This window comes from Macaca thibetana, chromosome 10 (genome assembly GCF_024542745.1).
Source record: "Macaca thibetana thibetana isolate TM-01 chromosome 10, ASM2454274v1, whole genome shotgun sequence".
Lineage (NCBI taxonomy): Eukaryota > Metazoa > Chordata > Mammalia > Primates > Cercopithecidae > Macaca > Macaca thibetana.
This window is the reverse complement of record NC_065587.1, coordinates 72,404,543-72,431,429: the sequence shown is the minus strand read 5'-3', so window position 1 is coordinate 72,431,429 and position 26,887 is coordinate 72,404,543. Positions and strand designations below refer to the sequence as shown.

Genomic DNA, 26,887 nt, shown 5'->3' with positions numbered 1-26,887 from the left:
GGCATTGCGCAAGGCCTGCAGATGCCTCCCTGACCAGCCTCCGGGCTGGACAGTAGAGCTAAGGCTTTGGGAAAGAGGAAGCAGCCCCCGAGACGGGATCCTTCTCTCTTGAGCCGGCAGAGCCCTGGGGAGCCAGCTGCACCAGGAGCTTCTGCCCGGCCTTCCTGTTCTCCTCTCCGCAGGTCTAGCACCCCCGCAGCCACTTCCTCCTGTGGAGCAGGTACCGCTGTCCCTGGTCCCTGGGCCCGGAGGGTGAGTGGAGCATTAGGAGCGGGGCTGGGCTGAAACTGTCTGAGTGGGGTAGGGGCAGGGGTGGGGGGAGTCCATCTGGGTGTGAGTTGTGGACCCCAAACCAACCCAAGCCCAAGGCACTAATCAAAGCTAGACTCAACTGAAACCCTTCCACCACCCCAAATCCTTCCAACCTGCATCCCAATCCCAGACCATCATCCTCCGCTGACCCTGCCTTAGCCCCAGCCCCAGCCCCTATTCCAACCTTACCTCACCCTCCCCTCACTTGCACCCAACCACAACCATTTACTCATCCATCCAATTCCAACCATCCATCATCCCAACCCTAACCGCAACTCCGACTCTATCATCCTCATCTCAATCCAGCCTCCACCGTATCTTAACCATCACCTGTAACCAACTCCAACCTTCACCCTTACCCCCACCCATCACTCAACCTCAATGTCCACCCCAATCCCAGCCTTAATTTGCTTCCAAAATTCCAACCTGACCATCACCCTGACCTCAGCCCCAGCCCAGCCCAATGATAATCTCTCCTTACTCTAACCCCAGCCCCATTCCACTTCATCCATCACCACTTTGTCGGTCTACAGGAGGGCTTCTGGTGCTGTCCAGCACAGTTCGGAGAGTGGGCACTCCAGCCAGAAGTATTTAGAGCCAGATTAAGGAATGAAGTGTGAAATTTCTACTGCCCATGTCAAAGCCAATAGGCATTCATTATGGATTCTATGGCTCTGATAATTAACATTTGGCCTGTGATTGGGGATTTCCACTATTTTGACCGTAATCTGCTCCAGGAATTACCCATCTGTACCCTGACTCCCTATCTGTGGGCCAGCAACCTCCAGCTGGCCTTGTCACCCTGTGTCCTTCTTTCTCTAGCCCAATGGGGAAGTTGGGGAGAAACCTTGGTGTCAGGAAACAGAAACTGAATCCTACGCCAGGGCCAAGCTGTCCAAAGGGAAACTGCCTCTGCCCTTTCTTCCCCAGCTGAACTTGGCCTCTGGAATCAGAGGTCAGGAACCTGGGGCCCCAGCCCACCCTCCAAGACCTCCTGAGGCGCTTGGTCTCAAACAGGCAGCAAACGTGAGTGCCCACTGTGTACCAGGCCAGCCCAAGGCACGCCGATTCAACATATACCAATACTAGGAGTGAGGATTTAGAATCCTGTCTTCAGAGCACCCAAGACTTGGAGACTCAAGGATGAACCTCAGGAACTTCTGTCTGGGGGACAATGATTTCCAAAAGAGTCACCCAAGATGGTTCAGGGCTGCAGAGCCACTTGCTCCCTGTTCCTAGCATGCCGCTCCCTTCCCCGGGACCTGCAATCCCGCCTCAACCACCAGGGGACGCTGGGTACTCACTAGGCCACAGCCACAACCCAACTTGTTGGGCAGGGGCCAGGGGGCAGAGGGCAGGGGGAGGGGGGCAGGGGGAGGCGCGGGGTGCGCACTGTCCCCTCAACTCCAGGCTTTCAAACAGGGACAGAGGTCTCCTTTCTGGGCTGTCCCTGCTCTTTCTCTTTCCAGAACAGTTATCTGGGCTGAAGCTGGTCTTTGTGGTGGAACAGGCTGAACCAATAGGCTGGACTCTGGTGGGGCTGGCCCCTTTGGGGTTGGAACCGGGCTAAGCATAGGTGGCCTCTACATGATGTGATTGTAGTAGTCCTGGAAAGGGTCCTCCCCTGCGCCCTGTTCCAGGATGGCTGTGTCCAGAACCCCACCATTCTTCCATCAGGTTCACGTTGTACTCTTCGGGACCCCAAATGGGAGGAACAGGGGAGCTTGGACAAGATAGCTGCCCTGGCCATAGTAGAGCTGACCCTGACATCCCTTGTGGCCAGGGACACATCTGACCCCCAGTATGCCCAGCAGGCTGCTTTTCTTCACGGGGAGGTGTCCAGGCCCCAGGGCCCCAGCTACACTATTCTCCAGTGGCCAAGAACCAGGTGTGGAGGCTGGGGGGGCATCTTCCCAGAAGGGGAGGAGGCCTAGGGCTTCCCAGAGAACTGGAGATGAGCCCCTGGGCCTCCACAAATGGCCAGACCGGTCCACTCCAGCAGCCCACGAGAGGGCTGGGTCCCCTGGGGAGAGGTGTCCTTCCTGTCCCAATCCCGACCTGTACTGTGCTCCCTGCCGGGGCACCTTCTGCCTTCTGCAGTGCGCTAAGTCCCGCCTGGTCAGCCTGACCAGCCCTGGGCCTCGGCTCAGCCCCTTCCCAGGTGTGCCCCCTGGTAGTCATAGGAATCTGCTGAGCCCAGCCCCTGAGGCAGATAGGCTGGGGGCTGGGAGGTCATGAGTTTCCTGTCCTCACTTCCAGCCTCCCCGTTCACTTGGCCAAGTCAGCATTTAGGACCAGGGAGGATTGCAAAGTTGGCAACATGGGTGTGTATGTGGTGAAATATACATAATATAAAATTTACTGTTTTAACTGTCTTTAAGTGTACAACCCATGACATTAAGTACGTTTGCAATATTGTGTAACCATCACCACTGTCTATTTCCTGAACTTTTTCATTATCTGAGAGACTCAGCCATCATTAAACATTAACTCCCCCTCCCCGCAGCCCCTGGTTACCTCTATCCTACTTTCAGTCTCTGAATGTACGTAGTCTAGATATTTCATGTAATTGGAACCCTACAATATTTGCCCTTTTGTATATGGCTGATTTCACTGAGCATAATGTTTTTAAGGTTCACATATGTTAGAATTCATTCCTTCTTATGGCCAATTGATATTCCATTGTATGTACATACCACAGTTTGTTTATCCACATCCATTCATTGATGGACATTTGACCTGTTTCCACCTTTTAGTGGAATAGTGCTGCCGTGAACATTGGTGTACTCTGTTAGAGTCCCTGTTTTCAGTACTTTTGGGTATATACCTAGGAGTGGAATTACTGGATCATATGGTGATTCTATGTTGACTTTTTGAGGAATGACCAAATTGTTTTCCCCAGTGATTGAACCATTTTATATTCCTACCAGCAATACACAATAATTTTAATTTCTCCACATCCTCACCAATATTTATTATTTTCTGTGTTGCTTTGTGTGTTTGTGAACAGCCTCCTAAAGTGTTGGGTTCACAGGCATGAGCCACTGTGTCTGGCCAAGTTTTAAATTTTGATGAAGTCCAACTTACCTATTTTTTTTTCTGTGCTTTTAATTTCATACTTAAGAAAGCATTGCCTAATCCAAGGTCATGAAGATTTTCACCTATGTTTTCTTCTGAGAGTTTTATAGTTTTACTTATACATGTTTCTGGCATCTCTTCCTTTTGGACTCAGGTCTGTGGTACCCCTTAGACACTCCCTGACCAGGGGCACTCCATGGTTGAGGGCCTGCCTTTTCGGATATGGTACACTCAGCACACATTGAGCTCATGTTTGTGGGGTATGTGTTCCACAGGGCTCTCACACTACCTGTCAAACCTAGACTTGCCCTGCACCTCCCCACTCCAACTCTGAACCTCAACTCTGAACCCCTAAAGACCTCACCCCTCTCTTAGTCACTAAGGGGTTTGCTCAATGCCTGGTGGCACATATCTTCAGTTCTAGGTCCTGAGAAATGGGCTCTCACAAGCTATAAAAAACAAGGCAAGGACAGAGATAGCTCTGGGGTAGCTACAGGAACCTCAAAGGAGAAGTTCCAGCTGGAAGTCAAATTCATGCTGCACCTTGAAGGTTGATTAAGGTTTCAGTAGGCAAAGATTATTTGTGGTGGAGATAGAGCTGGGCAGCTAGGAAGCCTGTGAGCAGACAGAACTGCCCCCAGAATGGGTCTGTGGAGAGCAGGGAATGGGGACAGAGCTGGGGGCAGGAAATGAGGACCTTTCACATCTCACAGGCAATGGGGAGCCACAGAAGGTTTTTGAGCAGGGGAGTGACTATTAAAGGCAGCACTTTGGCAAGTTCAGTAAAGCCCCATTATGGCCTATAGTTAGTAAGGCAGGTGGTAGGAGACAAGCCTCAGGAAGAAACCATCTTTCTGGCTGGGTGTCTTGGAGTGAGTCACTGGGCATCTCTGAGCTCCAGTTCCTGTTGGTTTGGGTGGTAGGGAGGGGGCAGGGAAGTGGGGAAGAGGGAGAAACAGCTGTTCATCTGCCTTAGGGTGGTATCCTTGAGGGGCTGGGAAAGCAGAACTTGGGGTAGGGCCAAAGGACACACAGGCTTTTCTGAGGCAGGCCACCAAGTGAGGGCATTCCTGGGCACAGCCTGAGCTGGGAACGTGGCCTCCTGGCTCTCTGCTGGTGGCTGACCCAGAGGTCCTTAAGAGCCCTACTCTCTTGTTGGGCTGGCCAGCAGAGGAGGTGGGGACACAGGCTTGGACTCCCAGCAGGTGCTGGGGCTGAAGTGCCCAGAGGTGTCCCTGGAGGCCCCTGTGTGCCCAGCCAGTGCGGTGCGCACCACCCTCTTAGGCAACAGGAACAACACAAGAACCTGCTATGGGCTTCTTGCCCGAGCTTCTCCTACTGGCCTCATTCTTCCCACCAGGTAAGCTTTGCAGGCCTAGTGCCTGTCTTCCAGGGCCCAGCCTTCGTAAGTCCAGCCCTTGGCTGATTAGACTATGCCTGGGTTACAGGTTTGGTTGCTGAGGTCAAGGGAGGGTCCAGTAGGGCAGTGGCCGGGAGCTGGGCAGGAAGCTATGATCTGTCTTGGAGCCACCCTACCAAACCTCTGAGCAGCCTCGGGCAGTGGACTGACCCCAGGGGCACTGAGAAGGGCTGCTCTAAGTGTGCATTTCTTGGGGTAGGGCAGAGTTTGGGAGCCCATCTGGAGCACCTTCCCTGGGGCAGTTCTCTGGGCTCTGTGGCACCCTGAGGCCTGTAACACCCTCCTCTCTGTCCCCCTGCCATTCTTCCCCCAGGCCAGGCCTCATGGGGCGTCTCCAGTCCCCAGGATGTGCAGGGTGTGAAGGGGTCTTGCCTGCTTATCCCCTGCATCTTCAGCTTCCCTGCCGACGTGGAGGTGCCTGATGGCATCACGACCATCTGGTATTACGACTACTCGGGCCGGCGGCAGGTGGCAAGCCACTCAGCGGACCCCAAGCTGGTGGAGGCCCACTTCCGCGGCCGCGCCGAGTTCGTGGGGAACCCTGAGCACAAAGTGTGCAACCTGCTGCTGAAGGACCTACAGCCCGAGGACTCTGGCTCCTACAACTTCCGCTTCGAGATCAGTGAGGGCAACCGCTGGTCAGATGTGAAAGGCACCTTGGTCACAGTGACAGGTGATAAGTGGGGTGGCCTGGCTGCTCCCCGGGAGGAATTCCCAAGCTGCTTCTGGACCCCTTGGCTCTCAGCCCCAGCCCTTGTGCTGACTCTAACCCCAGCCAGTCTCAGCCTCCGTTCCAGTCCCGGCGTAGGCCCAGGCCTGGTTCTCCCTTGTTTTCACCCAAGTGGGGCTGGAGTAGAAAGCACCTTTCCTTTCCTTCCCCTAAAAGCCCCCTCCCCAGGGCTCTCTCCTCAACTGGGGTTTCCAGGGCAAGGGATCTCAGGGGTGGTGAAAGGGGGTCCTGAGCACTGCTGTCTGTGTCCTCAGAGGAGCCCAGGGTTCCCACCATCGCCTCCCCGGTGGAGCTTCTCGAGGGCACAGAGGTGGACTTCAACTGCTCCACCCCCTACGCATGCCTGCAGGAGCAGGTCAGACTGCAATGGCAAGGCCAGGACCCTGCTCGCTCTGTCACCTTCAGCAGCCAGAAGTTTGAGCCCACCGGCGTCAGCCAGCTGGAGACCCTCCACATGGCCATGTCCTGGCAGGACCACGGCCGGATCCTGCGCTGCCAGCTCTCCGTGGCCAGTCACAGGGCCCACAGCGAGATTCACCTCCAAGTGAAGTGTGAGTTGTCCGGGGACACACCCTTGTGGCTGACCACATCTGTGGCTCGCTGACAAAACCCAGCCCCTCTCCAGCCCACAGAAACGGAACCTTTGCTCCTGACACAAAAGCAGGCTGCACCTGGGCCTCCAGGGTAGGGCAAGTGGAGAAACACTGCTGAGCCCCGAGGGCTTCGTTAAATGGTTCCCTTCCACCTCCTGCTGCTTCGAAGGGGCTTGTCCTTGAGGCCAGGTTGGGCAGAGAAAGGGAGACACAAAGGGTTGGGGAACAGGAGCTCCCACGCAGCTTCAGGGTTGGCAGCAAGCATCCTGGGATTTCCCCCGTGCTGGAAGATGCTGCGCAGATGGGGTTTATCCCTTTCCTGCCTTAAGCCTGCTCATGACCATGGGGACCAGGGTGTCACGCAGGCACCGCTATGAGTCAGTGGGGAGAAAGCCCGGGTTTCCATTGGTTATGCATCTTCCATCTCAAATGGGGCAGCCTATTCTAGGACAATCGCTGCTCACAGGCATCTGGCTGCTGGCTCCACCCACCCCCTAGCTGTGAAAACTTCAGGCAAGTTCCTTGCCTCCCAGAGCCTCTGTTTTCTCATGTCTATGGTGAAGATAACAATAGATGGTTCCTGTCTCATAGGTTTATGATAAAAATTAAAGGAGATGGGCTGGGCGCGGTGGCTCACGCCTGTAATCCCATCACTTTGGGAGGCCGAGGCAGGTGGATCACTTGAGGCCAGGGGTTCAAGACCAGCTTGGCCAACATAGTGAAACCCCGTCTCTACTAAAAATATAAAAATTAGCCAGGTGTGGTGGCGCGTGCCTGTCATCCCAGTTACTAGGGAGGCTGAGGCAGGAGGATTGCTTGAACCCAGGAGGCGGAGTTGCATTGAGTCGTGATTATGCCACTGCCCTCCAGCCTGGGTGACAGAGCAAGACTATGTCTCAAAACAACAACAACAACAAAAAGCAAATAAAGGAGATGACCCAGGTAAGGTATTTGGAAGAGTGTCTGGCACATATTAAACACTTGAGACCGGATACAGTGGCTCACACCTATAACCCCAGTGCTTTGGGAGGCCAAGGTGGGAGAATGGCTTGAGGCAAGGAGTTCGAGACCAGCCTGGGCAACATAGTGAGACCCTGTCTCTACAAAAAATTAAAAAACAAAAATTAGCCAGATGTGGTGGTTTGCACCTGTAGTCCCAGCTCCTTGGGAGCCTGAGGCAGGAGGACCACTTGAGCCCAGGAGTTTCAGGCTGCAGTGAGTTATGATTGTGCCTCTGCACTCCAGCTTGGGTGACTGAGCCAGACCCTGTTTCTAAAAAAATAAGAATAAAACACTTGAATACACAGAGAGAGGCTTTGGAACAAGATTTCAGGAAATGCAGTTTCTTTGCATTGTTGGTCTCCTGACAAACTGGGTAACTATTTTCAGAGCTCGTTTGATGCTGCCTTTGGCCCCCTCCCACTAGGTGGTTGGTCCCTTACCAATAGCTTCCACAGGCCACTAAAGCTAGCAGCGAGGTACGCATGGCCCTGTGTGTGGAGCTCGCCTCAAATAGAGGAGGGGCAATGGACAGCATTGGGAAGCAGAAGACTACAGCTGGTGGGGTAGGCTGGACGCTGGGCCAAGCATCACATGATCAGCTCTCAATGGCATAGGAATGCGTCAGGCGCAGGGGGCAGGAAAGGGATGGACATGGGCGGACAGAGCATGCCCTGGGTGGGGACTGAAGGGGACTGCTGTTTTATCTGGGCATACTTCCTTAGGACAGAGCTTTGAAAGGGGGACAAGAAGAAGTGTGCCATCCCCTGCCTCCCCAAGCACCTTACCTGATACCCCCCACTGTGCCTTTCAGATGCCCCCAAGGGTGTGAAGATCCTCCTCAGCCCCTCGGGGAGAAACATCCTTCCAGGTGAGCCGGTCACACTCACCTGCCAGGTGAACAGCAGCTACCCTGCAGTCAGTTCCATTAAGTGGCTCAAGGATGGGGTGCACCTCCAAACCAAGACTGGTGTGCTGCACCTGCCCCAGGCAGCATGGAGTGATGCTGGCGTCTACACCTGCCAAGCTGAGAATGGTGTGGGCTCTTTGGTCTCACCCCCCATCAGCCTCCACATCTTCAGTGAGTTCTTGGGAAGATTGTGTATTGGCCAGAGAATAGGAAGGGGCTTAGGCCTCAGGGACAGAGAGGCGACAGGGCAGGGCAGAGCCAGCAACTGGCATAACCCGGTGCTTCCTGGATGCATGTGTGGAGTCCCAGCCTTGCCTTACCATGAGACAGGTGACAATACCCCCACGAAGGGTGGGATGTCAGGGGGTCCTGGTGAGCCAGACGAACAGATGCAGAGCACTCTGGGAGGCTCCACTGTAGTGGCAGGCGGGTGGTGTAGGATGTGCAGAGATTGAAGCTGATTGGCTGAGACCTGGGGACTATGTGGGGCTGGGGCTGGAAGTCGGCTAGGATCCCCCATCACTCCCTGTGCTGCCCTTGCAGTGGCTGAGGTCCAGGTGAGCCCAGCAGGTCCCATCCTGGAGAACCAGACAGTGACGCTAGTCTGCAACACACCCAACGAGGCGCCCAGTGATCTCCACTACAGCTGGTACAAGAACCATGTCCCGCTGGAGGACGCCCACTCCCATATCCTCCGGCTGCATTCCGTCACTAGGGCTGATACTGGCTTCTACTTCTGTGAGGTGCAGAACGCCCATGGCAGTGAGCGCTCGGGCCCTGTCGGCGTGCTAGTCAACCGTAAGTGGCCAGGGTGGGGTGGCACTGGACACAGTCAGAGCAGGGCCAGACAGTGGAGCCCCAAGGAAGGGTTGAGGTCCTGGGCATGGGAACTTCAAGGCCACTTACCTGGAGGTGGCCTTGAGCTCACGTCCCAGCTCTGCACACCTGGGCAAGGTTTTGACCTCCCTCCTATTTTATAAAAACTTTTTATTTGGAAGTTTAAACTTATGAAAAGTTGCAGAGAAAGACCAAGAATGATTATATACCTTTAACCTAGATTTCCCATTTATTAACATTTTGGCACATTTGCTTTATCTTTCTCGCTGTCTACACAGACACACACACGTACATACATATATATAAATGTATGGCTATAGACTTGCATATATACATGTGTACATATATGGGTACTTGTGTGTATGCACATCCAGTCTACGTGGACATGGGCACATATACATATATGCACACTCGCTATATATACATATGAATATGTTATCTATCTATGTATCTACCTACATATTTATATTCCTGTGGCTGCAGACATGATGCTCTTTACTGCTAAATTCCTAAGATCATTCTCTTACATAACCACAATGTAATGATCATGATCAGGAAATTTAGCATTGATGGAAGACTTTTTTTTTTTTGAGATGGAGTCTCGCTCTGTTGCCCAGGCTGGAGTGCAATGGTGCGATCTTTCTCACTGCAACCTCCACCTCTGTGGCTCAAGCGATTCTCCTCCTGCCTCAGCCTCCCAAGTAGCTGGGATTACAGTCACCCACCATCCTGCCTGGCTAATTTTTGTGTTTTTGTAGAGACAGAGTTTCACCATGTTGGCCAGGATGGTCTTGAACTCCTGACCTCAGGTGATCCACCTGCCTCGGCCTCCCAAAGTACTGGGATTACAGGTGTGAGCCACTACACCCAGCTGATAGAAGACTATTATCTAAGCTATAGTCATTTTACCAATGGACCTAATACTGTCTTTTGTAGCCATCCTTTTTCTGGTCCAGAATATAATCACAGTTCACTCACTGCATTGGGTCGTTGTGTCTCTTCATTCTCTATTAGTCTGGGACTGTTCCTCAGTCTTTCCTTGTCGTTCTTGACACTGAAACTTGCAGAGTTCAGGCCTGCTGTTCTGAGGGGGTCCCTCACTCCACATTTGCCTGACTTGAATGGCCTGAGACCATGCCCTCTGGCGGGAGGCTGCGGACGGACATGCTGCTCTGCCCTGTCAGGAAGCACTCCCTGGCAGCTTGTCCCATTGCTGATGATGCTCACCTGGCTAAGGTGCTGTCCCTCACCAGATCTCTCTATTAGTTTTCTCATCTTTGAAGTGGGGCTCCTATCCCCACTTGCAGGGTGGCCTTGAGCACTGCCTGGGACAGCAGAGTGATGTGCCCAGCCCAGCCAAGGACAAAAGTGTGCTCAGCAGGTGCTCAGGCGCTTTGGGATCACCCCCTTCTCCCATGGCATTGTAGGACAAAGGGGTGCAGAGGTCACCGGTTGTATCGGGGTATCCAGGGAATGAGGGTGACAGACCCGCCTCTCTTCTCCACACAGACCCGCCTCTCACCCCAGTCCTGACAGCCTTCCTGGAGACCCAGGCGGGACTTGTGGGCATCCTTCACTGCTCTGTGGTCAGTGAGCCCCTGGCCACACTGGTGCTGTCACACAGGGGTCATATCCTGGCCTCCACCTCCGGGGACTGTGATCACAGCCCACGCTTCAGTGGTACCTCTGGTCCCAACTCCCTGCGCCTGGAGATCCGAGACCTGGAGGAAGCTGACAGTGGGGAGTACAAGTGCTCAGCCACCAACTCCCTTGGAAATGCAACCTCCACCCTGGACTTCCATGCCAATGGTAAGACGGGCACTGGCAGCCAGGGAGAGTGGAGGGAGCCTGAGGAGGAGCCTGCTCCAGCCCGTTCCTTCTAGAAGCCTAGTGGACTCAACTGCAGGACTGAGCTAGCTGGCTAGGTTACATGAAAGGGGCTGTGCAGTGACCCAACCTCAGAGCTTCCTGAAAATCAAGGCAAAAAGGGAAACACAACAGGTCGCATCATTCCTTTGCGTATACACTGACTCTAAACGTGGAGAGTCCCTCAGAAGCATTCATTATTTTTTAATTATGAAACTTTGGGAGCAGGCTCTATGCTAGCAGTCAGATGTGGGAAGTCAGATAGAAAAATAGGGTTTTCTGGCTGGGCGCGGTGGCTCACACCTATCCCAGCGCTTTGGGAGGCCAAGGTGGGTGGATCACGAGGTCAAGAGATCGAGACCATCCTGGCCAACATGGTGAAACCCCATCTCTACTAAAAATACAAAAATTAGCTGGGCATGGTGGCGAGTGCCTGTAGTCCCAGCTACCTGGGAGGCTGAGGCAGGAGAATCGCTTGAACCTGGGAGGCGGAGGTTGCAGTGAGCCAAGATTACGCCACTGCACTCCAGCTTGGGCGACACGAGTGAGACTATCTCAAAAAAAAAAAAAAGAAAAGAAAAGTAGGGTCTTCCAGCTTTCGGTATGTGCGCTGTCCTTCCCTCCTCCTGAGGCCATGGTAGCTAATTGATCAAGCCAGATTTTTGTTTTTGTTTTTTGAGATAGGGTGTTTCTCTGTTGCCTAGGCAATGGTATGTTCATGGCTCACTGCAGCCTCAAACTCCTGGGCTCAAGCCATCCTCCCATCTCAGCCTCCCAAGTAGCTGAGACCACAGGCCCATGTCACCACACCCAGCTAATTAAAAAAAAAAAAAATTGTGACCAGGCACGGTGGCTCATGCCTGTAATCCCAGCACTTTGGGAGGCCGAGGCAGGCGGATCACCCGAGGTCAGGAGCTCAAGATCAGCCTGGCCAACATGGTAAAACCCCGTCTCTACTAAAAGCACAAAAATTAGCCAGGTGTGGTGGCATGCACCTGTGGTCCCAGCTACTAGGGAGGCTGAGGCAGGAGAATTGCTTGAACCTGGGAGGCAGTGGTTGTAGTGAGCTGAGATCACACTGCAGAACTCCAGCCTGGGTGACAGAGCAAGACTCCGTCTCAAAAAAAAAAAAAAAAAAAAAAAAAAGCTGGCCACAGTGGCTCACACCTGTAATCCCAGCACTTTGGGAGGCTGAGGCGGGTGGATCACCAGAGGTCAGGAGTTCCAGATCAGCCTGGCTAACATGGTGAAACCCTGTCTCTACTAAACGTATAACATTAACTGAGTGTGGTGGCACTCCTGTAATCCTAGCTACTTGGGAGGCTGAGGCAGGAGAATCACTTACTTGAACCCAGGAGGCAGAGGTTGCAATGAACCAGGATCATACCACAAAATTCCAGCCTGGGAGACAGTGCGAGACTTCTCAAAAAAAAAAAAATTGTTTGAAATGGAGTCTCACTATGTTGCCCAGGCTGGTCTGGAACTCCTGGCCTCAAATGATCCTTCTGCCTCAGTCTCCCAAAGTGCTAAGATTACAGGCATGAGCTACCATGTCCAGTCAAGCCAGGTGTTGGACATAAGCCTGGGCTCTGGCTCTGAATCTTCAACCACGCTGCAGCCAGCTACTACCAATAGATCTGATTTGGCATTCCAGGGCAAACCCTCCTGATCCACCACAAAGCCCAGAGCTACCTACACTAGTGTGGGGGAAAGGAGAACCCTGGAGGGCTTTTTGTATAGGGCAGCATGGGGGGGTGGAGACGCAGGACCCTTCCCAGCCTCTTCCTCTCCCTGCAGCCGCCCGTCTCCTCATCAGCCCGGCAGCCGAGGTGGTGGAAGGACAGGCAGTGACACTGAGCTGCAGAAGCGGCCTGAGCCCCACGCCTGATGCGCGCTTCTCCTGGTACCTGAATGGAGCCCTGCTTCACGAGGGGCCCAGCAGCAGCCTCCTGCTCCCCGCGGCCTCCAGCACTGACGCTGGCTCATACCATTGCTGGGCCCGGGACGGCCACAGTGCCAGTGGCCCCTCTTCGCCAGCCATCCTCACTGTACTCTGTGAGCAGCCACCACCTGCTGCAGCCTCCTGCCGGGACCCACCAACCACCCCACCTCCTCCTCCTCCAACAGGCCCCCCAACCCTGTCCTGCCCTGCCCCGCCCCAGGGTTTACATCAGGAGGCCTGGGTCACAGGCCTGGCCATGATGGGCCTCTCTACCTGGGGCTGAAGTTTAGGAAATGAGGCTGGGGCCTTCTCTACCTCTCCACGTCTTTACCCTCCAATCCCAGCCCTGTGGGCTCCTCTGTCCCAGCCTCAAGCTAAGCATGGACACCACATCCATGCTCTGTCCTCATGGGTGAGCCCTGGGACACCACACTCCTCTATTTGTGCACATGCCCCACAGGTTACACTGGGCTCCCATAGGCACCAAGGCAAAGCCCCTCAGCACAGGGACAGATGGCCCCTCTGCATCCGCCAAGAGGGGAGGCTCCATATGAGACTAAGGGCCTGATTCCAGAGGCTTCCCCTGACACGCCCATGTGCCGGACGTCCCAGAACTGTCAGAGGGCAGTCGCCTCTGCAAGGTTTTCTGGTGTCTGAGTGAGATCACATGGGGGCCGCGGCTGATGGCTCTCTTTTGGCCACCTGTCTCCGGAAGCCTTCAGGAAGAGGCCATTCTATGCATTTGCTAGTATCACAGGATCTGGCTTGGAGATCAGAGATAAGCTGCAGGGCAGACCTTGAGGGGAGGCTCGTGGTAAGGCATTGGGTGCAGGGTGGGAGCAGAGGGCACGACCCCCAGGGACTGCTAGGTGGACACCCTGCTCAGCAGCAGATGGCACTTACGCAAGGTGGCAGTCAGCCCATACGGTCACCTTTGTTTGAGCTAGAAAATGGTGCTCCTTCTGGGAAGACTCAGTCAGCATCAGGGCCCAGCCTAGCTTGAGGAGCATGAGCTGAGTTCCACCCACCCTGGTCTGGCTGCCCTTGTGCAGTGCACAGTCTGCACAGCTGTTTGGGGCAGCCCTAGGGATCTGCCTTTGTCCATTGTATTCTGGGAGCCTAGTCAGGCTTGTGGGGCCCTGGCAGCGACCGTGGGATGAGTGCCCATGTTCTTCCTCCCTGCAGACCCCCCTCGCCAACCAACGTTCACCACCAGGCTGGACCTCGATGCCGCTGGGGCCGGGGCTGGACGGCAAGGCCTCCTTTTGTGCCGTGTGGACAGCGACCCCCCCGCCAGGCTGCAGCTGCTCCACAAGGACCATGTTGTGGCCACTTCCCTGCCGTCAGGGGGTGGCTGCAGCACCTGTGGGGGCTGTTCCCCACGCATGAAGGTCACCAAAGCCCCCAACTTGCTGCGCGTGGAGATTCACAACCCTTTGCTGGAGGAGGAGGGCTTGTACCTCTGTGAGGCCAGCAATGCCCTGGGCAACGCCTCCGCCTCAGCCACCTTCAATGGCCAGGGTGAGTTGGGCAGGGAATGGGCGGCCTGGGGACAGGGGCTGGAGTTCTGGACTGTTCTGCTCCCGGGAGGATCTAATCAGGCAAAACCACTGTGTGCAGCTGTGGGGGCCCCTCGCTGCCCTCCTCCACATTCAGGAAGAGCAGAGCTGCTCCTTCCCATGATCTCTGTTCAGGCCAGGGACAGGCGACACAGTACACAGCTGGTCTCTGAGGAAGGACTCCCCAGCTGGGATAGTTGGGCTGCCTTGTCCTCCTTCCCCATACTGCAACCCTCTCTGCCCAGAGCCCGCACAGTCCCCAGGGCCCAGTTCTCCCAGGCTGCCCTGTGAACTGGCTTGCTTTTCTCCCCAACCCTGTGGGCACCCCAGGGGGCCTCCTTCCTATTCCTTCCAGACGAGTGGCTGGACCCCTGACTCCTGGGGGCAGGGGGTGGTCAGTGAGCCTGTGCTGCCTGCTCTCCAGCCACTGTCCTGGTCATTGCACCATCACACACGCTTCAGGAGGGCACAGAAGCCAACCTGACTTGCAATGTGAGCCGGGAAGCTGCCAGCAGCCCTGCCAACTTCTCCTGGTTCCGAAATGGGGTGCTGTGGGCCCAGGGTCCCCTGGAGACTGTGACACTGCTGCCCGTGGCCAGAACTGATGCTGCCCTTTACGCCTGCCGCATCCTCACCGAGGCTGGTGCCCAACTCTCCACTCCTGTGCTCCTGAGTGTACTCTGTGGGTGACTAGCATGGGCAGCCTGGGGACTTGGAGGGTGGAGGGGTGGTCTGGGGAGAACCAGGGGTTGGGCTGGGGTTTGGGGAGGAAAGAGTGTGGCTTAGGCTGTGTGTGTGGCAGGAGGTGGGGGACATAATGTGGCAGTTGTAATGTGGTGAGCTAGGCTGCATGGCCTCAGCTCACTCTGTTCCTGCAGATCCCCCGGACCCTCCAAAGCTGTCAGCCCTCCTAGACATTGGCCAGGGCCACATGGCTGTGTTTGTCTGCACTGTGGACAGCCGCCCCCTGGCCCGGCTGGCCCTGTTCCATGGGGAGCACCTCCTGGCCACTAGCCTGGGTCCCCAGGTCCCATTCCGTGGTCGGCTCCAGGCTAAGGCTGAGGCCAACTCCCTGAAGTTAGAGGTCCGAGAATTGGGCCTTGGGGACTCTGGCAGCTACCGCTGTGAGGCCACAAATGTTCTTGGATCAGCCAACACCTCACTCTTCTTCCAGGTCCGAGGTGAGTGTCAGTCTTCTGAAGATATGGTAGACTCTGATGCCCTGGGGGCTACTCTGGTCAGACTTTGGGCTGGGTCTTGTGAATTTCATGCAGAAATGTGTCTTTTTCAGTCCTGGTAAGGGCAGTTTCCAGCCAGCCAGCAGAAGGCCTCCCTTCGCCTCCAGCTAGATATTTTCACCTGTAATAACTGCAGCAGCCACTAGGAGGCAGTGGCAATTCACAAGGTGGCTTGCTTGGTGGGAGCTCTTTCTGAAATAACTTACCTTGTGATCATAAAATTTTGTTACATAGTAAACATTCTCATAAATATATATATTTATATTATGCATATATGTTTATGTATGATATATACACACACAAATATACATTATGTGTATTCTTATGCATAATATATTCATATTTATTTATATACACATATACACGTGTGTGTGTGTGTATATATATGTATATATAGTCTCTATAAAAATCCTCCCTCAGGCTGGGTACCATGTTTCACGCCTGTAATCCCAGCACTTTGGGAGGCTGAGGCAGGTGGATCACTTGAGGTCAGGAGTTCAAGACCAGCCTGGCCAACACAGTACTAAAATTACAAAAATTAGCCAGGTGTGGTGGTGGGCATTTGTCATCCCAGTTACTCGGGAGGCTGAGGCAGGAGAATCATTTGAACCTGGGAGATGGAGGTTGCAGTGAGCTGAAATTGCACTTCACTCTGGCCTGGATGATAGAGTAAGACTCCGTCTTAAAACAAAAACAAAAACAAAACAAAATTCTCCCTAAACAAATAAACCAGGACAAAGGAAAGATAATACCCATAATGCAAAGGTCAAAGGAACACACATGCTTCTTCCACCACGGTGACCGACAGCACCAATTTTGGGACATTTACTTTGAGCCTTGGTTCTGTGTATCTTTTCTTACTTAGCATACCTATTTTGCAGGGAGAAATTGAAAGTTCGAGTTTTAGGAGCTTTTCCCCAGTTGCATGACCCTGCTGGCTGTGGTCTCAGGCGTGGTCTGTGCTCTTGCTTAGCATTCCAGCTGTCCCTCCATCTCACTCCCTGCATCCTGGGGTTCTCCTGCTTCAGACCCAGGGGCCACCGAGGAGCTGCCCTTTGCCTGGTCCCCAGTTCCTGTGCTCTTGTGGCCTGGAGTCTGGATGCAGGTCCGGCCTGTTGAGGGCGCTCAAGATCACATAGCTGCTAACATTCCCTTCCAAGCCCTCGGTCACCCATGCTGAGTCCAGCTCCTAGTTAGGACAATGGCCCTAGGATGATCTAAATCCCTCCCTTTTCAGTGCTTTATGGGTTGAACCAACATTTGTCAGGAGCTAACACATGCAGGCACGGTGCCTGGAACTGGGGTCACAGGTCACACAAGTCCAGTGCCCATGAGGCTTACGCTTTGGTAGGCGAGATATGACTGACACAGTAAAACCATCCCACCAGGTGGTGGGAGGTAAATGCCAGCATGGAACCTGTGCAGGAGAGTGGGGAGCAGGAGGGGCAAGGCATGGGGCTGAGTGGGCCCTGGCGGTGGTCTGGAAGGGGGCTGCGGCTCCAACTCATGGAGTTGGGTTGTGTAGTCCTAGGTGGACACGCACATGGTCCCAGACTGTGGGAGATGTGGGTGGAGAGCCCTCACCTGCTCTTGGTTTTCCCCTGCAGGAGCCTGGGTCCAGGTGTCACCATCACCTGAGCTCCAAGAGGGCCAGGCTGTGGTCCTGAGCTGCCAGGTACCCACAGGAGTCCCGGAGGGTACCTCATATCGTTGGTATCGGGATGGCCAGCCCCTCCAGGAGTCGACCTCGGCCACTCTCCGCTTTGCAGCCATAACTTTGACACAAGCTGGGGCCTATCATTGCCAAGCCCAGGCCCCAGGCTCAGCCACCACGAGCCTAGCTGCACCCGTCAGCCTCCACGTGTCCTGTAAGGACTTTTATCCCGTCCATGTGTTGGGGAAGGAATGCAGTCCCCTGGTCCTGGGCTCTGTCACGTGACAGGGCCCTGGATGAGGGACCCCCTGACTGGGTCCTGACCACTCCCCACCCTGTGTAGATGCCCCACGCCAGGTCACACTCACTACCCTGATGGACACAGGCCCTGGGCGACTGGGCCTCCTCCTGTGCCGTGTCGACAGTGACCCTCCGGCCCAGCTGCGGCTGCTCCATGGGGACCGCCTTGTGGCCTCCACCCTACAAGGTGTGGGGGGACCTGAAAGCAGCTCTCCCAGGTTGCAGGCGGCTGTGGCCCCCAACACACTGCGTCTGGAGATCCATGGGGCGATGCTGGAGGATGAGGGTGTCTACACCTGTGAGGCCTCCAACACCCTGGGCCAGGCCTCGGCCTCAGCTGACTTCGATGCTCAAGGTCTGTGTGTGTGTGTGTGTGTGTGTGTGTGTGTGTGTGTGTGTGTGTGTCTTCTTTAAAAGAGGAGAGGAGGTGGGACAGGGTTCTAGAAGCCTGGAGGCGTAGGAATAATCCTCATTCCCACCCTTCCTAATAGTGGTGGACTCCAGACTTGAGTTTCATGGGAGAACCTTTTTTAAACACCAAATTTTACATGCATGCCCAGTGGATAGAACTAAAGAGGGAATTTCAGGAGAAAGTGCAGCAGGGGAGGGGAGGTCTGCGGTCTCCCCATTTGCCCCCAGCCATGGTCAGGGAGGGGCTCAGGGCCTTCCAGGACTCTGCGGAACTCCACTGGGGACCACTCAGGAGCCAGTAGGCTATTCCCAAGCTCGACCTCTGAGCCCCATTTATAGGTGGGCCACCTGGGGCTCCCAGAGGCCAAGGGGCTCCCCAGCAGTAAGGGCAGCTCACCCACATGGAGGCAGGTGGCTTGCTATACACAGCCTCGAGACCGTCGCTGGTGTCCTGTGCTCTCCCTCTCCCCAGCTGTGAATGTGCAGGTGTGGCCCGGGACCACTGTGCGGGAGGGGCAGCTGGTGAACCTGACCTGCCTTGTGTGGACCACTCACCCGGCCCAGCTCACCTACACATGGTACCAGGATGGGCAGCAGCGCCTGGATGGCCGCTCCATCCCCCTGCCCAACGTCACAGTCAGGGATGCCACCTCCTACCGCTGTGGTGTGGGCCCCCCTGGTCAGGCACCCCGCCTCTCCAGACCTATCACCTTGGACGTCCTCTGTGAGTCTGGCTGGATGCAGGGTGGGGCTGGCAGGAGTGACAGCAGCCCACAGGGATCAGGGCATGGCCAGAACCCCACAGGTGTCCAGTGGGGAACTTAGTACCCAGTAGCTAGTGGAGAACTGGGCAAGGAGCATTAGAGTAGGGGGCACTGGGGTGAGTCCTGTCTGGGCAGAGGAGCAGTGCCTCAGATTGGGTGGTTGGGAGCCATTGGGGTGGGGAGCCAGGGCCCTCCTGAGTTTGAATGCCACCTGCAAACTGGCCTCCTGCAGGCTGCCGCCTGTGACTCCTTGTAAGCCTCTCATGCCCTGCAGACGCGCCCCGCAACCTGCGCCTGACTTACCTCCTGGAGAGCCGTGGTGGGCAGATGGTCCTGGTACTGTGCACTGTGGACAGCCGCCCGCCTGCCCAACTGGCCCTCAGCCACGCCGGTCGCCTCTTGGCCTCCTCGACAGCAGCCTCTATCCCCAACACTCTGCGCCTGGAGCTGCGGGAGCCACAGCCCAGTGACGAGGGTTTCTATAGCTGCTCTGCCCGCAGCCCTCTGGGCCAGGCCAACACGTCCCTGGAGCTGCGGCTGGAGGGTGAGGCAGGGCCCAGGCCAAGCCCACTGAGATGGAAACCCACTGTGGTGTCTGGCTGGGCCCAGCTGATCCTGGCCTCCTTCACACAGGTGTGCGGGTGATCCTGGCTCCAGAGGCTACTGTGCCTGAAGGTGCCCCCATCACAGTGACCTGTGAGGACCCTGCTGCCCGCCCACCCACCCTCTATGCCTGGTACCACAATGGTCGTTGGCTGCAGGAGGGGCCAGCTGCCTCGCTCTCATTCCCGGTGGCCACAAGAGCTCATGCAGGCGCCTACTCTTGCCAGGCCCAGGATGCCCAGGGCACCCGCAGCTCCCGTCCTGCTGCCCTGCAAGTCCTCTGTGAGCAGGGGGTCTTTGGCCAGGGCTGCCCAGGAGGAGGGTGCTGGAGGGTGCTCTGGGCTCTGGTGGGGGTGGGCACAGGACTGCAGTGGGCCCAGGAATGGGCAGTTGGGGAATGAGGACATAGGTGCTGGAGAAAGAGACAGTCCTATAAGCCCTGCCTGGAGTACTCTGCCCATAGGACTCCTGGGAAGGTGTCACTTCTAGGAAGTGGCCGTTGGTCCAGAGGCTTCAACCTGGCCAATCCCAGGCAACTGGGCAATACGCAGTGCAGGGTGCCTAAGCAAGGCCCCCATCTGTGCCCTGCCTACCCACAGATGCCCCTCAGGACGCTGTCCTGTCCTCCTTCCGGGACTCCAGGGCCAGATCCATGGCTGTGATACAGTGCACTGTGGACAGTGAGCCACCCGCTGAGCTGGCCCTATCTCATGATGGCAAGGTGCTGGCCACGAGCAGCGGGGTCCACAGCTTGGCATCAGGGACAGGCCATGTCCAGGTGGCCCGAAATGCCCTACGGCTGCAGGTGCAAGAGGTGCCCGCAGGTGATGACACCTATGTTTGCACAGCCCAAAACTTGCTGGGCTCAATCAGCACCATTGGGCGGTTGCAGGTAGAAGGTGAGTGGGAGAGGGGGAGGAGGAGGGGCTCTGATGCTGTCAGGTCCAAGTCTATGAGAGGGGCTGGAGCTCCCACTAGAGCGGGCTGTCTGGTCTGAGAAAGCCCTGCCTTGAGAAGCCTAATCTGATGGAGGAGGCACAGCTCCCACTGGAGGGGGCACAGTTCCACCTTGGAAAGCCCAATCCCAAGTCAGACTGAGACCTTCCCACAATGGGCAGCGGCCCCTCAGAGGTCCACCCAGAGGCTCCAACCCCTGAGGCCTACAGATCTCCAACCACCTATCTATCCTCCACCCGCAGGTGCGCGCGTGGTGGCGGAGCCTGGCCTGTATGTGCCTGAGGGCGCTGCCCTGAACCTCAGCTGCCGCCTCCTGGGTGGCCCTGGGCCTATGGGCAACTCCACCTTTGCATGGTTCTGGAATGACCAGCGGCTGCACGTGGACCCTGTGCCCACTCTCGCCTTCACCCACGTGGCTCGTGCTCAAGCTGGGATGTACCACTGCCTGGCTGAGCTCCCCACTGGGGCTGCTGCCTCCACTCCGGTCATGCTCCATGTGCTCTGTGAGTGTGAACCTCCTCCCCTGCCTTAGTCTCCCCACACCTCACACGCCCACCTCAGTTCTTCCTCCTCTTCTGTCTGCCAAGAGTGAAGACTTCGTGGATATTGAGTTCTGGGTTGGAATCCTGGCTCTCCTGCTGTCTGGTTGTGTGATCTTATAAAATGGGGAATACATCATTCACCTCATCTTGCAAGTAGTATAAGAAATAAATGGAAGGGCACGGGGGCTCATGCCTGTAATCCCAGCACTTTGAGAGGCTGAGGTGGGTGGATCACTTGAGGCCAGGAGTTCGAGACTAGCCTGGTCAATATGGCGAAACTCCGTCTCTACTAAAAATACAAAAATTAGCACGGCATGATGGCACACACCTGTAATCCCAGCTATTCAGGAGGCTGAGGCAAGAGACTCGCTTGAACCTGGGAGGTGGAAGTTGCAGTGAGCCAAGATCACCACAGCACACTCCAGCCTGGGTGACAGACTGAGACTCTGTCTCAAAAAAAAAAAAAAAAAAAAAAAAAGAAAGAAAGAAAAAAAAAAAAAAAGAAAAAACCAAAAGAAATAAAGCATGCTGAGTGTCTGGCACACAATAGACCCTCATCAGTCTTGGTCTCCCCTCCAGCCTTCACTAAAGCCTACACTGTGTCAGTCAGCTATTGCTACATAACAAGCCACCCCAAAACTTACTGTTTCAAACAAAAGCCATGTTATTTGCTCAATTCTGTGGGCTTGGCTCAGCTGGGGAGTTCTTCTGTTGTTCACACTTCATGTGGCTGCAGTTGTCCAGTGGTCTCAGATGACTGCACACTCGTGGCTGCCGGTTGGGCCACATGTGCCCAGCAGGCTGGCCTGGGCTTCCCACATTGTTGTGTTCCAACAAGCAGAAGAGAAGCTACAAGGTCTCTTGAGGTTTGGCTCTGAAGTTGCACAATGTCACTTCTTTCTTCAGTTGATCAAACTGAGTCACAGATGCAAGGACTGAGGAAATAGGTTCTGCCTCTTAATGGGAGGAGCAGCAAAGTCACTGTGCATGGGTGCAGGGAGGGAGGAATTTGTGGTCATTTTCTGCAATCACCACACTCCCTTCCTCTCACAGACCCTCCCAAGACGCCCACCATGATGGTCTTCGTGGAGCCTGAGAATGGCCTCCGGGGCATCCTGGATTGTCGAGTGGACAGTGAGCCCCTTGCCAGCCTGACTCTCCACCTTGGCAGTCGACTGGTGGCCTCCAGTCAGCCTCAGGGTGCCCCTGCAGAGCCACACATCCATGTCCTGGCTTCCCCCAATGCCCTGAGGGTGGACTTCGAGGCACTGAGGCCCAGCGACCAAGGGGAATACGTGTGTTCTGCCTCAAATGCTCTGGGCTCTGCCTCTACCTCCACCTACTTTGGGGTCAGAGGTAAGGGGAGGGGGCTCCATCTCCCAGGCCACTCCGCACAAAAGCCCAGTTCTTAGGCCCAAAGGCTTCCTTCCCTGTATCCCTTCTACTGCAGCACAACTTGCCTGTCTACTCTAAACTGATTGCTAGGGGCTTCCTTGTGTGAAGAGATAAAGCAGAAGTTAGAAGGTTTCATCTTGGGTGGGTCCCCTTGGAAGGAAGCACTGGGGGCCTGCAGCTGTGGCTGCCCTGAGTCCCCCTCTGTGTTCCAGCCCTGCACCGCCTGCACCAGTTCCAGCAGCTACTCTGGGTCCTGGGAGTGCTCGTGGGCCTCCTGCTCCTGCTGTTGGGCCTGGGGGCCTACTACACCTGGAGGTAGGTCTGGAGCCAGGGGTGGGCCAGAAGATTGGGGTAAGGCAGCCCAGCTCATCTTCCCCCCCAATTCCCCCAGGTCCTTTAGGACCTCCTATCAAGTTCACAGGCTGCCTACTTCTCAGACTGCCCCTCCAAATTGGGAATCCCTTCTAGAATTGCCCCTGAATCCTCCTTGCTGTAGTTTTCTTCTTTCCTCCTCTCTGCCCTGGCTGTGCTAAAGCAAGGGCTAGGGAGGAAGACAGAGGAAGCACCCACTGTCCACCACTCTGGCGGCCTGGAGCCAGCCTGTGGGGAGTGGGAGAGGAATGGGGGCAGCAGGTGGGGAGGGGAAAGGCTCTCTGAGTTTACTCTGGGCCTTGCAGAAGGAGGCGTGTTTATAAGCAGAGCATGGGCGAGAATTCGGTGGAGATGACTTTTCAGAAAGAGACCACGCAGGTATCCATTCAACACATGCGGGCAGATACAATACCCAGCTAACCCACAGTGCCGACTGGCATCTGGAGACTGCTGTCATTTATGGGATGGTGCCTGGGACCAAGGGGAGGTTGGGGAGAGCATGCAGGGAACCAGGAGCCCCTCAGGAGATAGGAGAGCCCTGTTCTGCTTGGGGCAGAGAGAATCTCTCTGTCTGCTGGTGGCTGGCTTAGAGGACTAGGGGAGACTTCCTGGACTTAGCAGCATCCCCTCCATTTCCAAGACACATGTTCTGACTCCCTCACCTTTGATCTGAAGCCTCTTCCCCACTCCCGAGCCTGCCCATCACCTGGGCAGAAGTGAAAGTCAGTTTCTCCTCCCCTGTGGTGTGTCCCTTCTGCAGCTGATTCACCTGGTGGGCCAGGGCTCCAAGTCACACTTCCAGCCATGCACACTCCCACCAATCCTCTTGGGACCCTACCTAAGGCTAGGGGCCTGGGAGCCTTCCCTGGCTCCCAGAGGCCTCCTGTAACCAAGGTTTTCTCTTTGGGAAGCTCATTGATTCTGATGCAGCCACATGTGAGACCTCATCCTGTGCCCCACCCCTGGGCTGACCAGTGGTGTTACCTGCCCTCCAGAGGAGAAGGTGGCCAGCATCTATTATGACTCCAGCCTGTGAATGTGAATGAGGCAGCATTGGGTCCTGCCTGCCTCTATGAAAACAGCTCTGTGACATCTGACTTTTAATGACCTGGCCCCAAGCCTCTTGCCCCCCCACCCCACAAAAATGGGTGGTGAGAGGTCTACCCAGGAGGGTGTTGACCCTGGAGGACACCAAAGAGCACCGAGCCGATCATGATGACCACTTCTCTCACTCGCTCTTCTCTGGATCTTCTCCCTTCTCTCCATTTCGCCCGCAAAGGAAGCCCTGCCCTTTCACATCCTTCTCCTCGAAAGCCACCCTGGACTTTGATTGGATTACAGCATCCTCAGAGGCTCGCCAAGGCACTCTGTATTCAGCAGAGTATCAGCCAGTCTGCTCTAACAAGAGACCAAATACAGTGGCTTCAACATGATAGAATTTTATTTTTCTCTCCCATGCTAGTCTGGCTGTTACGATGGTTTAAGATGATGGGGCTCAGGATCCTTCTATCTTCCTTTTATCTATCCCTAAAATGTTGCCTTTGATTGTGAGGCTCACCATTGTCCTGCTCTGTCCACATGCCCTCCAGCCAGAAGAGGGAAGAGTGGAGGTAGAAGCACACCCATGCCCATGGTGAACCCAACCCAGAAGCTACACAGGACTTTTCCACTCACTTCCCATTGGCTGGAGTATTGTCACATGGCTACTCCAAGCTACAAGGGAGACTGGGAAATGTAGTTTTTATTTTGAGTACAGAAGCCATTTGGAATTGGACTTCCGAAGGGCTCCCAACTGTGGGCTCAGCCCTGGGACTTTTGACATTGTTGGGAATGCCATCAGCAGGCCATGTTTTGTCTCAGTGCCCATCTACTGAGGGCCTGGGTGTGCCCCTGGCCATTCTGGTCATGGGCTTCCTGGAAGAGATGATCACTCTCACACTAAGACTGAGGAAATAAAAAAGGTTTGGTGTTTTCCTAGGGAGAGAGTGAGCCAGGCAGTGGAGTTGCCTAAGAAGACATCCTTGTGCCAGATTTGGCCCCTGAAAGAAGAGATGCCTTCATTCCCCCCCACCCCCACCCCCACCCGTACCCCCAGTGGCTGGGTACTGCCTTACTGGCACTTACAAGAGTGGAGGGCAGACACAGATGTCGTCAGCATCCTTGTTCCTGCTCCAGATGCAGCCCTGTCCATGGCTGAGTGAGCTCCTGTCCTTTTCCTGGAGGCCCTGTGTCGGGCTGTTAAAGAGAACGAGTTACCAAGAAGGACTGACGTGCCACTGTGAATCAGGGACCAAGAGGAGAGAACTCTGGAGTGGGCTAGTGACTCCCCTGCAGCCTGGTGGAAATGGTGGGAGGAGCTAAGAGCCCTGTGCTCTAGGATTTGGGTTGAAAAACAGAGAGAGAAGTGGGAGTTGGCACAGGAGCTAACAGGCTGGGAGGCAGTTGGGGGCCAGGTGAACTTTGTGTAGCAGAGGCCGCACCCTCCCTCATTCCAGGCCCTTTCATTTTCATGCTCCATTGCCAGACTCTTGCTGGGAGCCTGTCCAGAATGTCCTCCCAATAAAACTCCATCCTATGACACAACTGGAGTGAGTCTCTTTCTTGCAACCCAAACAGCTGGGCTAGAACACAGAGGAGTCTCAAGTTAGTGGGGTTTATTCTTAGACACCATCTGTAGGAGGGGGCCAGGGGCTGCAAGTTACATGACATTTATCACAAATTACCTTATGCTGAAGTGATTTATGTCCCTTTCTGTTCCTTGAGGCTCCATGTGTTGCTCACATTTGCCACCCACGATGACCAGCCCCGTGCATGGCACGCAGCAGGTGGGCATGTGAACTAAGCATTTGTCTTGTCTACATTGCTGACAATGGGGAGGGTGGAGAACATGGACTAAATCCGGAGGTGGGACAGGGAGAGAGCAAGCCAAATGCAGCCAGATGTTTGGGGGCTATCTGGGGAAGAGAGGGTGAGGGGAGGATCATAAGCAGCCGCTGAAGCTGCGGCTACTGGCGGATTTGGGAATATCCGGCTTGGGAGTCTTCCTCTGCTTCCATGTACTTCCAAGGGGACATATGTCCATCTTGGATCGCAGGGTTCTCAGAGGGATTTGTTGTGTTTGCTTCCAGTGGTCTGAGGCCTCCTGAGACTTTTTGTACATTTAATTGAAGTGTAACATACAGAAAAGTTTACACATTATAAATGCAACTCAAGGACTTTTCCAAAAGCAAACACACCCAGATCAAGAAACAGACCATCCCACAGTCCCCCCTTACACCCTGTACCAGTTGCAGCCCCCACAAGGGTAACTACTATCTTGACTTCAAACACCATAGATTTGATCTGCCTGTTTTTGAACTCTATATAAGTAGAATCACAGAGTGTGTATAATGACTTTGGAAAACTGTTTGACAATATCTATTAAAGCTAAAATACCCTTGCCCTACGAACCTGAAATTCCACCCACCTTGCCAAGGGACAAAAAGTTCCCCTCTAAATGCACCAGGCTGTCAGGGATGAAGCCTTGGCTTTGGGGCCCCCATTCATACACAAGATTTTTTCTGGGGCACCCAAGCATCAGTCTGTCATCTCGAGGTGCCACCCTGGCCATCTCTGAGGGCTGGAATCAGAGTGCCTCCCTCAGACATCCTGTTCTGCATCACCCCTTGGGAGGAGTCATGTTTACAGATGGTGGGTGTCACCCATGCCAAGTACTTCGAAGGGTTAACGCTCACTGGTTTGCCTGTTTCCCAGGACACTTCCCGATGCTCCTCTGGAGGGTGAGGCCAACAAGCTAGTGGAGAAGTCATCTTTCCCAAGTGCTGCTGGGCGCGCCCGGAGCTGCTCCGTGCATCCTAGGGTCCCTCTTCCTCAGCTTTGGTTTGATGGCCTCATCTCCTCCCCTGCAACCTCAAAATGTAAAGAAACCCTTGCTCAGAGACTTCGGCAGAAAATTCCTCTGACCCGCACTTGGACACAGCTCATCCGGGTTTGGGAGGTGTCAACTGTGTAAGGAAGACTCTGATCCGCATGTGGCTCTTCGACTGTGTCCCCTCCACAGTCAGTTATTAGCACTGACTGTGCTAGGAAGTGAGTAACACACATATTCCCAGACCACATGGAGCTCAGGAGCTTGGGGAGACAGACAGGGAAGTAGACGACTACAGTGCCTTGTGAAACGTGTTGCAGGGAGAAGTGTCATTCAGGGGATGCTAACCTGGCTTTGGGTAAGGGACAGCCTCTGAATGACAGAACATTAAAGCCATGGCCTGCAGTTTAAGTAGGAGTTGGCCAGTTGGAGGTAAGAATACCAGTAAGCAAGGACGCCAGAGTAGCTCCTAGAGCTGCCTTCTCTACCTGACATGCACACTGAAGCCAGCCCCTCTGTGTTCAACCTTGCTTTACT

General features: G+C 55.0%; 1 protein-coding gene and 1 long non-coding RNA gene across 5 annotated transcripts; one reads left to right on the top strand and one right to left on the bottom strand.

Moving 5' to 3' along the window:
• Positions 1-30: 30 nt before the first annotated feature.
• SIGLEC1 (sialic acid binding Ig like lectin 1) lies at positions 31-25,061 on the top strand. Of its 4 annotated transcripts, none has more exons than XM_050806855.1 (22): positions 31-220; positions 4,593-4,750; positions 5,124-5,483; positions 5,795-6,091; positions 7,947-8,213; positions 8,586-8,840; positions 10,389-10,688; positions 12,543-12,800; positions 13,873-14,208; positions 14,671-14,928; positions 15,125-15,427; positions 17,092-17,352; positions 17,482-17,793; positions 18,322-18,573; positions 18,888-19,157; positions 19,247-19,498; positions 19,816-20,115; positions 20,416-20,676; positions 21,769-22,071; positions 22,323-22,425; positions 22,788-22,860; positions 23,394-25,061. In XM_050806855.1, exons 2-22 carry the CDS (start codon positions 4,702-4,704, stop codon positions 23,451-23,453), a joined length of 5,130 nt encoding a protein of 1,709 aa, XP_050662812.1. In that variant the 5' UTR covers positions 31-220; positions 4,593-4,701; the 3' UTR covers positions 23,454-25,061. The 4 variants fall into 4 exon arrangements, with proteins under 4 accessions (XP_050662812.1, XP_050662813.1, XP_050662811.1 ...); XM_050806856.1 differs by having other exon boundaries at positions 31-252; XM_050806854.1 differs by lacking the exon at positions 31-220 and having other exon boundaries at positions 1,718-4,750.
• On the bottom strand, positions 21,027-23,442 carry LOC126964003 (uncharacterized). The gene is made up of 3 exons (XR_007729282.1): positions 23,145-23,442; positions 21,360-21,696; positions 21,027-21,161 (listed from the first exon to the last, which is right to left on the bottom strand). It is a non-coding gene; the product is annotated as an uncharacterized LOC126964003 (long non-coding RNA).
• Positions 25,062-26,887: the final 1,826 nt, after the last annotated feature.

Coding starts and splice junctions, on each gene's coding strand:
- SIGLEC1 (XM_050806855.1), top strand. CDS start 4,702: ATGGGCTTCTTGCCCGAGCTTCTCCTACTGGCCTCATTCTTCCCACCA. Junction 8,841..10,388: donor TGTCGGCGTGCTAGTCAACC/GTAAGTGGCCAG, acceptor TTCTCCACACAG/ACCCGCCTCTCACCCCAGTC. Junction 20,677..21,768: donor GGTCATGCTCCATGTGCTCT/GTGAGTGTGAAC, acceptor TTCCTCTCACAG/ACCCTCCCAAGACGCCCACC.